General features: G+C 39.2%; 1 protein-coding gene across 1 annotated transcript in view; it reads left to right on the top strand.

Moving 5' to 3' along the window:
- Positions 1 to 14,218, top strand: part of WDR93 (WD repeat domain 93) — a 48,958-nt gene that overhangs the window by 14,828 nt on the left and 19,912 nt on the right. Inside the window, exons 7-9 of the mRNA XM_018571701.1 lie at positions 2,938 to 3,121; positions 6,703 to 6,770; positions 9,990 to 10,076. Coding sequence (XP_018427203.1) covers positions 2,938 to 3,121; positions 6,703 to 6,770; positions 9,990 to 10,076 — 339 coding nt within the window. The remainder of the gene's footprint in view (positions 1 to 2,937; positions 3,122 to 6,702; positions 6,771 to 9,989; positions 10,077 to 14,218) is intronic.

The following is a 14,218-nucleotide window of genomic DNA, read 5'->3' as shown; positions in this document are numbered from 1 at the left end:
AAGATGAGTTATAATCCACATTTTAGCCCTGAAATTTACTTAACCCCCCCCCCCCCCGCCCCCCCTATACCAAGAATTATATATTTCCTGAAAGCACAGTCCCTGTAGATTAAAATGTTGGCAGTTGCAAATGTTTATGTCTCATAATATTAGCACAACTCCTTATTAAGCCCCAAATTTCTGTAAAAGAACACTTAAGTTTATTTTAGTGCACAAAAACACAATACAATACTCATTTTTTGTATAAAATATAAAAGATGAGGTTTTACTGAGTATATAGTTACCCAATATGCCAAGCTTAACCCCTTCATGACTGAGCTGGTTTTTAGTTTCTGTTCGTAAATGACTGACACACTTTTGACATTTTTGCTTTGTGATTCTTCCACGTCAGAATATACTTTCTTACAAAGTGCACCCACACATATTATATATTGTTTTTTAGAGGACAGATAGGGCTACATATTTATATCACATATGTGTGTCTAACGCCTCACTTAGGACAAATAAAATATAAAAAAAGAGAAAAAAAACGTTAAAAAAAACACTTTTTTCCCAGTTTTGATTTATAGTATTTTTTTACAACACCAGCACAGCTAAAAAAATGCAATAAATACATTCATTTATTTGTCCCTTATTTTTTATTTTTTTTTACACATTTTTTTTTTTACACTTTTCACAATTTTTTTTTTTTTACACTTTTCACTTTTTTTTAAACTTAAAAATTGTATTTTATTTATTTAATTATATCAAGCAGTCATTGTGAATTAATCTCACTGTTACTGCTTGATAAATTAATACATTTTTGGTTATTATCAGGCTGCTTCAAACTTCAGAACAGCCGATAATAAGTTAGTGACACTGATCCTGCAGCAGTTCAGGATTCAGCTGTTACTAAAGGTTTTCTGATTGTTGCAACAACGATCAGCAAACTGAAACATTCTTCTTCCAGGAATAGATACATTATAGGAATAGACACATTATGTATCTATTCATGAAAGAAAAAAAGAAAAAAAAGCCAGTATAGCTTGAGAGAGATATCTCTCTCGATCTATACGAGCTGTCAGAATGCCGGCAAAAGCCGGCATGTGTGTCCGCTTTGCTTTGACTCTCAGACACCCGATATTAAGGTATCGGGTGTCTGAAAAAGGTTAACCCTTTCATTAATGAATGCCTCTGTAGTAAGGGCATCCATTAATGAATGTTAAAAGCTGATTCTCAGCGATTAACAGCCCTCTAAAGAAGCAAATAACTCGTCACGTACAGTGTACGTGACAAGTCATTTGGTCCCTTTGTGGCTGGACGTACAGTGTACGTCTCCCGTCACGAAGGGGTTAAACATTGCATGAAACAGCTAAAAACATATGGTCTAAATTGTTCATAGGCAGTAATTTAAAAGCCTATGCAGGCCATCAGTTTAGAGTTAACCATGAATTTTGGCCCTAGAATTATTGCTGTCACTTAAGGCATATGTCGATGGCAGCAATAGGGTTCGAGTAGTATTGAAGGCTCAACCTTTTTTTTTTTATAAAATAAATCCAGATCAAACAAATCTACATTACCCAGCAAAGTATTTTTCTCCAACTCTCTCAGCTTTGCTTCCTTGAACTTCCTGTCCTGTACAAGATCACAAGGAACAGTGCAGTCTCCAGCAGCCATCCATCTACTTTGAGAAGGGAGGGGGAAGCAGGGAGCAGAAGAGGAGCCTTGCTGTGTTTGTGAATAATAGACTATGTCACCTGCACACTGAGGATCTTCGGCCAAAACACCTTTATTAACATCTACATATTATGATCAAACAAATAACAATGTTGCGGGACCACGCATGGCCTTTCCATCAAGCCCAAACAAGAGGCTTACTGGTCATGAGTGCGTCGGTACACCCATAGAACTGGGTGTTTGTGAAGACACACATAGCTTACTACACACAAGGGTAGTTCCTTAGGAACCTGCAAGGGAAAGGAGCCAACCTAAAACAGGATATCAGGGCCAGTGCTCAGATGAACAACTGATTCTGCCGGAAACTAAAACTTTTTTTTTTTTTTACTCTGAAAGTTTAGATGTTACCTTTTGCCAAAAATCAGATATTATCTGCAATACCATATGAAATGAAGAAAGTCTGCATTTGGCTGAGAACACTTGAACATTTAGTTGTGTTCGAATGCTGCATTCTACAAACCACCTGAACCAGAGTTAAGTAGGCCTGATGGATAATATAAAGCTGAATTAGTTAATTATTGGTAGCCGGTGAGACTGTTAAATGCAAGGAACATATGCCCTCCCAATCCTCATCTGTTAGAGTAGGAATTCATTGTTGCCACGGATTTCACGCCAGTGGGAGTGACCCACTCAACTTAGCATGTAACAAGTGAGAGTACAAAGTGGAAATCAATCCCTTGGGACCCCGTGAGTTGAAAATACCAATCAATGGGTATTTAGAAATGCGCACCCTATTGATGCTGAAGTGAGAGTTAAAGGGGTACCGCAACTAGAGGTATCTATAGAAGTGTGTCCTAGAGAGGCCAGATTTAGTCTGCAATTGGTTAAAGGAGCATAACATTCCTTAACAAAAGATATCTGACAATTAAACAGGCCCCTGCTCTTCCAAAATGAACTATCAGGGATTGTCTTAAAATTAGGCAGGGCTACATTATCCCATAAAGAGTAATCCCATAAGGAACAATCACTAGGAACATTAGAGTAGGAAAATTACCTTCTCTGCAAATTGTTCTTGCAAGTTCTAAAATAGGTATGCGCTTCCCATACAACAGCCGAAGTGGGGCCTTCAGTCCAATATTGAGCTGAGGCACCTGCAAAATACAGGCTAACATGAACATCTGCTGTGGAGAGGTCTATAGACGTGTGCCACCTACTAAGCAACACCAAATAAACAATGTTGCATGACTGTTTACAAATATCCCTTTTGTTTTCATCACACAGGAAGTACATTTAAAACTGTTCAAGAGGCTGTGCAGAAGAATGATGACAGCAGTGTGTTTGGTTCTGGACAGAATCACATGATCAGCTCTCATCAATGGGAGCAGCAAGAAGCAATATTTATGGAACTGTATGAAAAATATCTTAGCATAGATATGCCTAAAATCCCAGAAGGAGACACATCAAGGTAATGGAGGTTACCACCGTTTAGGAGAATATTGTTATGCCTTTATATGATGGTTTACAACCCAAATACAGGCATAATATTAAACCTTTATTGAACACTTCTACTTTTAGATAACTTCAGTTAGTTGTCCTGAACACGGCAGCGTAAACCGTTTTTTTAGAATTAATAATTATTTAGGGGTCTATTCATAAACAATTTACAAGGCCCTCTGCACTGTGAATATCTATGAATAATGTCAAAAGTGAATGATAAACATTTTGTGTTTCCAAATTCCAATGCATTGTGTTGTAGTAATCCATTATGGTCTCTAGATGGAGCTGAGGAGCATAGGAAATAAGTATGAACTGTATGAATAATTCAACCAGGAAAAAATATGCAGTATAAAGAGCACTCTTTTTGCTATTATTTGCCCAAAACGAACATTGTAATTGTTTATAAATAGACCCTTTAGAGATCATTCTGCCCTATGAAGTAGGAAGATAATTTCTGCATTTACAGATGAAGTTTGCATTGTCACCAAGCATAACACATATTTTTTTTCTTTTCTTGTTTCATTGGAAATTCAATGTATACTTACCCAACCATGATTCCTAGCCCCATCCCTGCACTATAGGAGCCCTTGCTATCAGAGCAGGTCCTCCAGGTAAGGGGGAGCCCATGCCCTCCCTTATGCGACCTGAGGCCTGAGCAGCCAATCATGAGGTCCAAACACTGTCACATGCAGTGCCATGACTTCATCCCACTGTCTAAAATGCGTGTTAGATGACACTTAGACAGGCAGGGATATTGCAAGCAGGGAGGCACTGATGGGTCTTGGCTAGGTAAGCATACATAGTTGGGGGAAGGATTATGTCACTTTGCACTTACTAGCTACAGACTCCCTATTGCACAGTCTCACCTCTTCAGCTGCCTCTGGGTTTACCCTCTAGTGTGCAGAGGTGACCTGATAAGGCAAAAAGATAAAAGTGGGAGATATCGGTCAGCTGAATAAAAAAGCATTCTCTGCAGATCATTGTTTTTGAAAACATATATCCATTAGTCTAAAAGGTCTTCTAATGTTTAATTCATAAGCAACCAGAAATATCTACAAACCACAACAAAACTGTACATGTTGCACAAAGCAGTTGCAAACTATACTGTCACTTATTCATTCGGGATTGCTTCAATAAAAAAGGAATTAGATAAATGATCTTTGAATATTTGTTAAATATTCACAAAATCAGCCCACTCTACTACCCTAGGCATGCCCACAGGGTCTTATAGTACGTGCTATGAATCTGAATTCTAAACATTGCACAGTGCAAAAATGCCCATCTGACCTAAACCTGAAAGAGAAAGTATGCATGTGGCTGTTTTCTAAAACCTGTATCAAAGGAGAAATACATCTAAACACCACAGCCTTGTACAGCCAATTTTGACTTTCATCCTTTGAGCCTCATCTGGAAGATGAAACACTGTGTACTGCATTGCTCTGACTTTCAGAAATCACATATTTTTATTCCAACCTCTGCAGGTTTCTTTAGCTAAAAAGGCCACATTACTGGTGCCTAGCTCACAATTTATTTTTCAAACGATGAATAGTTAAAAGGGAAGTATAATATATTTTCAGCAATATATTTTGAGATGATATTGCAGTGTTTACATTATTTTCATTTTTGAGGTGGCTTCAATTTTTACACGCTTGCTTTTCCATTATTTTGTGACTATATTAAACCTAGAAATTTGCTAATTTAGCCAAGAGAAAGAGCATTTTAAACAACTCAACTGATTCTTAACATCTGCTGAGATAAGCTATCAGTCATGCAGGGAATGCATTGTGTGAAGTGTCGGCTACTATTATAACTGCCAATTTTACTTACACAATTTTAAATATTAAAGTGTATGTTAAGGCCAACTTTTCTTTTTAGTTTTGTATAGCGTAGTGAATGATTAGAACTAGGGATGTCCCGATACCACTTTTTTAAGACCAAGTACAAGTGTTTGCCCTCATGTACTTGCCGATACCAATTACCGATACTTTTTCTTAACGTGACGTGACTCTGTCCATGGCTGTGCCTGTGTCGGGAAGGAGGAGCAGGAGGTAGAGAACCGGACAGGCACTGCCAGGGACAGCTACTGCTAGGTCTCCAGCAGGCTGCCGAGGACCCGCCGAAAATTTAAAGGGCCGGTATCGGCCTTAAGAATCGGGGCATTTTCACGAGTACAAGTACTCATGAAAATGACTGGTATCGGCCCCGATACAGATACTAGTATCGGTATCGGGACATCTAATTAAAACCCATCAGTTTTTTTTGCATGTGTCCCACTGAAGAGATTTTCTTTTACTAGCAGTGTCTAAGACACAACAGGTAAAAAGAAAATCTCTATAGAGTGAGGAAAATACCTCTTTTAGACTGTTGTCACTGGACAGGTTGTCACTGGACAGGTGCCTCCAATAGCAGATATCCCCTCACCTTCCCATCTCTTTCTCTGTCACAATGGTAACCAGGACAGAAAAGGAGAGTGCAATTTCCCAGCAGAGTCAAAGACAACAATAAAAAACTGACAGGGGTTTTAAGTCTTCCCTACTCAGTCTAGAACTCTCTAATACACATTGATAAGATTACTTACTGTACGAGGGAAGGCCAATAAGTTCTTACCCTCACCAAGATCCAGATGTGCTAGGGATAGGAAATTTAGTCCACTGACTCTTCCTTCTCTACATATCCACCTCCTATGATAACACACTTTTCACATCTGTGGAACAGACCTTTAATACCATCTGCGTTGAAGTATGCAGATTTGGAGGAAAAACAGCTATCAACTTCAGTATGATGACTGCCTCATCATTGTGGAAACATCTTCCCCGTAAATGTTTCTTCAGATTTGGAAACAGGAAGAAGTCTGAAGGTGCCAGGTCAGGTGAGTAAGGTGGATGGGGCAGAGATTCATAGCCACAATCGCGAACAAAAAGTGGCAGTTTCTGCAGCTCGATGTGCAGTGCATTGTCTGCTAGCAGCAACACAGCTTTTTAAATACCTACCGTATATACTCGAGTATAAGCCGTCCCGAATATAAGCCGAGGTACCTAATTTTACCACAAAAAACTGGGAAAAAGTATTGACTCGAATATAAGCCGAGGGTGGGAAATGAGGCAGCTACTGGTAAATGTACAAAATGAAGATAGATACCAATAAAATTACATGAATATGACGCTGACTTGAGTATAAGCCGAGGGGGGCACTTTTCAGCAAAAAAAATGGGCTGAAAAACTCGGCTTATACTCGAGTATATACGGTAATCACGGCACGGTATTCAACTTTGTCCGGCATGACACCTACTCCATTTCTCTTGACTCTAACTATAATTCACCACGACCTACAAAAACAAAAAATGCCATGCATATTACCAAGATATCCACCTATAAACTTGCAAAATTTCAGATCCCTAGCACATCTAGATCATGGTGAGGGTAAGAACTTATTGACCTCCCCTCCTACATCATGCTTTTTACATGTATTGCTAAAAAGTAAATTCAATGCATGTGATGACTGCACATTAATGTACATGTGACTTGTAAATAATATTTCTGTTTTTTCCAGGCACACCATGTTTCATATCCTTCAACCTAATAAAATATTAAACACTGATACAGAAACAATGCAGTCAGGTAAGTATCCATTCTTACTTTCTAAGAGTATATAACTAAGGGGTCTATTTATAAACAATTTGCAGAGCCCCTCACCCTTCGAATATCTGTGAGCTTTCATTTTGGGTGAACAAAGCGGGCAAAGTATACTATTACGTCACCATACATTTGAACTGGAAATAAATATATTAAAAACATACATTTTAAGCATTATTCGCCAAAATCCAACATTTGCAGATTTTTGCAGAGCGAACGGCCCTGTGAATTGTTTATAAATAGACCCCTTAGACAATGTATGCCATAGAAATCTGTAGCAATATACTTCATTATACAGCAATAGTTTTTAAAGCTTTTTTTTACTATATGTTTGCAATTTTTGTTTATTAACATTTAGTGTATGAGAAAGTATTCCCAGAGTACTATGGGTTATCTAATGAGACAAATCAGCAGAAGCTCCCTGCTTCTGTTGTTGTTGTTGTGTCTGTCTGAAACCTCAGATTGAGCCATCCAATAAATAATGAGACACACTTCTGATTCATTTGCTAGTGTCATGAGCTACTAAACTCTTAAAAATTTTATTCTTACAACATGTGCTAAGGAGAGAAATGAAGACAGCCCAAAGTACCACCTGCTGATTGGATAGAAATCTACATAATATTTATATGCAATATTTTACATTTACCTGTCTAATTAAAAGGAAAATATTTTTAATCATGTATTTAATGATCATGATAAATAACATATAAACAAATGACTATACATGCTCCTAGTTCTAAGACCAGGCTGTCGTTGATAGCTGTTAGCCTCCACCAATGACCAGGAACCCGTCAGCGTAGTTCCCAATTGTGTGATCACCTTGGCAGCTGATTGTGATGATCATATGGGAGGGGTTTGTTTACAAACATGCCCACTTCAGCTGTCAGAGAGTGGCATAGTAACAGCAGGCCGCTGCTGTCATGGTACAATACAATGTGTAACAAAAAAACGAAGCAAAATTTGATTAAAAGAAAACTATGGGGTAACCTTTTTCTCCCATAGTTCTCTTTAGGGTCACTGGAGGACATATACTTACGTCCAACGTGACCGCTATACGCAGACAGCGCCGCAGCCGGGATGGATCCCAACAATACTGTCAAGATCAACCCAGCTGGCTGATTGACAGCGAGCTTTGCCTATCTAGAGGCAGAGCCAGCTGTGCCAGCCCCCTCCCCCGTCTCTTCCTCCAGTAAGCCCTGAAGGATCAGAGAGGGAAGGAGGAAATCCCTGCGGGGAGCGATAAGTGACAGGCACCGCTCTCTGCAGGGAGATGATCGGGAAGTGAGCAAGCAACAATATGTGTTCGCCCGCTTCCCGATCAATAGAGCCGACATGTAAAAGTTTAAATGTCCCACATTGGCTCTAACTATGAGGATAAGTGAAAGTCACTCACCTCATAGTTCTCCTTTAATAACTGTTTTGTGTAAACTTATGAATAATTATTGTCTATTTGTCAGCTTATGATAAAAACAGTGTATCAAATTAAAAAGCCTTAAATGTCCTTAAAAATCATTTAAAATTAGGTGGGCAAATTAGTCAAAGAATTATTGGGAAGCTTCATGTTTTTGAGATTGTTATTCTTCTGGAGAGATTTGCTGTCTTAAAGGACATGATGCTGCCTGTGTCTTTTGTTTGGATTTCACCTCACTTCCTCTCCCAGTGGTCACCTGGACAAATAAATAAAAATAAATTTTCTTTGACATTGATACAGACAGCAATCAATACAGTCTATTTCGAATTTTGAAGGTGTAGTACCTCTGCCAGGTAGTTATTGCTGTTTGTGTTTCCATTGGGAAGATCTGCTTCCTTTGTTTAGGCTAAAGCCTCAATTGGGGGGGCACAGGCAGCAATAACTACCTCACAGCAGTTCTAAGCCATCCCTACTCTAGCTGAAAACAACTTTTGGCTGAAATTATACTTTGACTACCTTTTCGTCCACAAGATGGTGCTGGCAGCAGCATTTTATGTTCGTTGTTGTATACGATATATACTGTGATAGATTATATATACTGTATATACACTATATTGCCAAAAGTATTGGGACGCCTGCCTTTACACGCACATGAACTTTAATGGCACCCCAGTCTTAGTCTGTAGGGTTCAATATTGAGTTGGCCCACCCTTTGCAGCTATAACAGCCTCAACTCTTCTGAGAAGGCTGTCCATAAGGTTTAGGATTGTGTCTTTGGGAATGTTTGAGCATTCTTCCAGTAGCGCATTTGTGAGGTCAGGTACTGATGTTGGACAAGAAGGCCTGGCTCACAGTCTCCGCTCTAATTCATCCCAAAGGTGTTCTATCGGGTTGAGGTCAGGACTCTGTGCAGGCCAGTCAAGTTCCTCCACCCCAAACTCACTCATCCATGTCTTTATGGACCTTGCTTTGTGCACTGGTGCGCAGTCATATTGGAACAGAAAGGGGCCATCCCCAAACTGTTCCCACAAAGTTGGGAGCATGAAATTGTCCAAAATGTCTTGGTATGCTGATGCCTTAAGAGTTCCCTTCACTGGAACTAAGAGGCCAAGCCCAACCCCTGAAAAACAACCCCACACCATAATCCCCCTCCACCAAACTTTAGATTTAGCACAATGCAGTCAGGCAAGTACCGTTCTCCTGGCAACCGCCAAACCCAGACATGTCCATCGGAAAGCCAGACAGAGAAGCGTGATTCGTCACTCCAAAGAACACGTCTCCACTTCTCTAGAGTCCAGTGGCGGCGTGCTTTACACCGCTGCATCCGATGCTTTGCATTGCACTTAGTGATGTAAGGCGTGGATGCAGCTGCTCGGCCATGGAAACACATTCCATGAAGCTCTCTACGCACTGTTGTTGTGCCAATCTGAAAGCCACACAAAGTTTGGAGATCTGTAGCTATTGACTCTGCAGACAGTTGGCGACTTCTGCGCACTGTGCACTTCTACATACGCTGACCCCGCTTTGTCATTTTGTGTGGCCTACCACTTTGTGGCTGAGTTGCTGTTGTTCCCAGTCGCTTCCCCTTTGTTATAATACCGCTAACAGGTGACTGTGGAATATTTAGTAGCAAGGACAGTTCACAGAACACCTGAATCCAATGATTTGGAGGGGTGTCCCAATACTTCTGGAAATATAGTCTGTGTGTGTGTATATTGTGTATATATCTATCTATATATATCTATATATATATAGATATATATACACTGAAACCATTTTTGTTTCTCCTGTAGATGTACCTAATGCCATAAGTGTGCACTGGAGTGGATGCCACAATTTCTTCATCTACCTACTGCACAGATCTGTCAAGGATAAGGCAGGTAAATGCTTTTAATTAACTATAACAGTTTGCTGAGTTAGAAAAGAATGTTATAATAAAATCATGTGGTGTGCTTTTATTTTTAAAGATCCTAAAAAATAACAGCTAGCTATAAAAGTATCCAGAAATAATTAATATTAGTTTACTGTGTATTGACAAGATTAGGATGAACATGTCTCTTTCAACAAGAATGCCTTAACATAGGATAAATGTATTGATTTGACCATACCCCTGTCAGTAGTGGGCAAGGACGCTAGCTGTATGTGTACCAAGTGCAGTTTCAAATGTATTCTTCTGTATATAATACAGCATGCAATGCCAGAATAGCCAGAATTCATGGAGCTTGTGCAATAATAGTGACATGTGGAAAGATGTCACTGCCCCGAGCCTGCATTAAAATCTCCCAGTTTTCGAAGTCCAACCAAAGAGAGCACAACAATGCTCCAGAAACTCAATCAGAAAACAGAAGTCATACACCGATGATGTCCAATCACATTCCACTTTATTGAACCCGGATATAGCACACTTGAGCCATGCCTAAGACCGCCCCTATCTACCATTTTACCCAGTATGGGCTTTAAGCATTGGACACTGGAACAATCTGCAATCCCTAAAATTAGATTACAGATAATTGACACATTGCTGACATCATACTTACTTTCTCTATGACAATAACTTGCTTATTTTCACACTGTACCATAGACACTCTCAATGAAATGGTTAGTTGACATCACCTAGTGGAAAATTGAGGTGATATATACAGAGCCAATGTGGATAAGCCATGCTGACTTTCTGGACAAGGGATCATGGTGATATTGAGATACTAGGCAAATATCAATACTTTGAGCTCTAATATGACCTGATATGTTGTACTTATTACTTACTGAGCGAGGTTGCATGGGCCTTTTGTACCTCCCTTCTGCGATCCCCCATCACGATACAGTAAGGTCGCATATGCCCTTTGTTGTGTTGCAGTTGTTAATACATGTTCAAATTTAGATTGAAAGCTTCTGATCACACATTCATGTTGAGTATACATTTTGTGTTGTCAAGTTGATGTTTGTGTTATACATCTGTGATTGTTACTTAACCTTTTTACCATTAACCTTACGCAGTGATGGGAAGATCCTTTGGGTGGTTTAACATAACATTAATGTTACTGTGATGTTTGTGGAGCCTTACCTCTTAATAGTCAAATATACAGAGGCTCAGAGGCTTGTGCCTGGGCATGGTTGCTTACCAGTTCTCCCACTGCATTACCACATAGGATTTCTTACTTATTAAAATAAATTGACTGGAAACATGTCACCTTTTAATACATCCCCAAAGACCAGCCCCTTCTTCTCCCCCCCCCTCCCCCACCACCACCACCACCAACCCACAATCTGTCCACACTTGCATGCACTCTCCTCTTTCTTTCCCATCCCTTAATTACTGGTGATTACATGAATACTATACAGCTGATCATTCCTGTTCATTAGAGGTGGGAGAATGACACCTTCCTGACGTCATGTGTGGGTGGGGGAGCTTTCTTGATTGGTGGAAGGGTCGTTATCAATGTGTATTTCAAAACTTGTATTGTATTGTTGCTTCACTCTCTGTTTGCCTGAGGAAGGGGCCGCATGGTCCCGAAACATTGCTAGAGGTGTTTTCACTTGGGTCAATAAACTTATTGACTTGAATACTGGGAGTGCCGGTGACTTTATTATTTTGTACGTTTTTGGTGGAGGCATCCGTTGTTGCTGCTGCACCCGCCCTGCTGAAGGGCATTTTCCGGTCAGGAGTGCGATGGGATACTTGGACTTTTAACTATGCCAGGAGGGTAACCCATCCACTTGATAAAGACTATACCTATTATTTCCCAGCATGTTTTTAACTAGCTAATACACGTTGATACCAAATATCACCACCTCTATTGGCAGTTTGTGATCACATCCCAATATGTTTGCCGATTGATTCCCCAGAACTTCAACATAAGCCTCAGTCCTGGAGTGTAAAGAACAATTTACTCAAAGACATGGAGTGTATTTCTGAGATATCCAGGACCATAAACATATTACTCCCTTACCTACCCAATGGGAAGGGCTTTACTATGTCCTCAAAGGCATTTTCATAAAACATGCCACCTGACTAAAAGCACAAAATACTACCCTTTTAAATAAAATACACACCATGACCTATAACATTTCTGGATCCAAAAGCACTTTAAGCAAGACCAGAGCTGTATTACTATGCCTATTGGAACAAAACACACTACGCCAAAGAGATAAAACCTGCTCTCCATTTTATGAAGACATTAAAAAATAACAAAGCGATTGCTAGCAAGAGCCCTTTATTCCAAACTCTCCCAGGCAGTTATTTCCATGATTACAGGCAGATAAGGAACTAAATGCCATAACCCAATACATATTGCAAACACTTTTAATTTCTTTTATGAAACCTTTTATAATATCCCGGACCAAAAACCTAATATACAGGTGAAACTCGAATAATTAGAATATCGTGCAAAAGTAATTGCAGTAAGTGCTGCAAAAGGGGCCCAAACCAAGTACTGAGTACATATGCATGCTTGTACTTTTCAGAGGTCCGATATTGTTCTATGTACAATCCTTGTTTTATTGATTGCATGTAATAATCTACTTTTTTGAGGTTGTGGCTTTGGGGTTCTTGGGGTTTTCATGGGCTGTAAGCCATAATCATCACAATTATGACAAATCACGACTTGAATTATCTTGCTTTGCATGTAATGAGTCTATGTCATATATTAGTTTCACCTTTTAGGTTGCATTAGTGAAATAAATGAACTTTGCACGATATTCTAATTATTCGAGTTTCACCTGTATATCCCTTAACACATAGAGTTAAAATACTAGCATGTAAAATGAAATCACATTGCCCATCTTACTGCAAGATGCAATAAATGCACTTGAAGAACCCCATTTATCAGAAGAGGTTGATACAATCATTGCCTCCTCAGTAATAGGCAAAAGCCCCGACCCAGAATAGCTAACCCCACAATTCTATAAATTCTTCAAAACCACTTTAACCCCTATACTGACAAAAACAGTTAATGCAATCTCAAAAACATGCCCATTTCCATCACAATCTTTGGAAATACACATTGCAGTACTCCCTAAACCAGGGAAAGATCCAGCTATATGTGGCAGGTATAAACCAATTTCCTTAACAACTTTGGACATCTGATTATATTACAAATCTCTTGCTACCAGACTCAAACCCTATATTCCACATGTGATTTATTTAGACTAAAGCTTAATGCTACCTGAATGTGCACAGATTTTTACCTACCTGCCTATTATCTTTTGATTGTTTTCTTCAAGTTTTACCATTGTCCCAAATAGGAATAGGCCCTAAGTTTCTTCAAAAAAATCCTTGTATTTGAACCCCATGGTCAGGGTAGGTGGAAATGGTTTTCCTTCAGATCTCTTGTCAGTGGCACAAGGCAGGGCTTCCTGGAACACCTCGCAAATGCAATCTGCCCCAACCCTGACATTTCTGGACTCCACATTGGGGAGAAACACTTGACAAATGTCTATATATGATGATGACCTCCTGGTATACAGTATATCATGTCCCCTCTGATCACCAAGCCATCCCTTAATAAATGATTTAAAAGGTCCAGTTACATAACTAAATTCAAAGTAAACTATGATAGGACTGAGGCTTTAAATGTCTCCCTACCTATATAAATGGGCTCTTAACTTTAATAGAACTTCACCTTTCACTTACATACAAAGGCCATGAAATTCTTAGGTACATGCCTTTAATCCTAAATATAATCAAGATAGATATCTCACCCAAACGATCCCCCTTTCTCCAAAACCTATTTTCTTTACAAAACGAATAAAACACTACAGAACTTTGTATAGAGTGAAAGGGCAAAATAACCATTTGCTTGTTTCTGGTATACACATAGTTATTGTTTGAACAAGATAATTGTGTTTTCTCCAGAAACTAATTTAGTTGTTTCCAAAATGATAAAACTGCATTCCTGGCCAAATTAACTTTTCCTTATCTTTGTGAAAGAAACATAAGACCTTGAAACTATCCAGCTAATTTATTTTTTGTAGCTGTTCTATAGTCCATACTATTATTAGTTTTGTATACGTGTATGATTTTCCA

Source organism: Nanorana parkeri, unplaced genomic scaffold (assembly GCF_000935625.1).
Source record: "Nanorana parkeri isolate BGI_ZX_2015 unplaced genomic scaffold, ASM93562v1 scaffold42, whole genome shotgun sequence".
Classification (NCBI taxonomy): Eukaryota; Metazoa; Chordata; class Amphibia; order Anura; family Dicroglossidae; genus Nanorana; species Nanorana parkeri.
The sequence above is the reverse complement of the archived record's forward strand: the minus strand, read 5'-3'. Positions and strand labels throughout refer to the sequence as shown.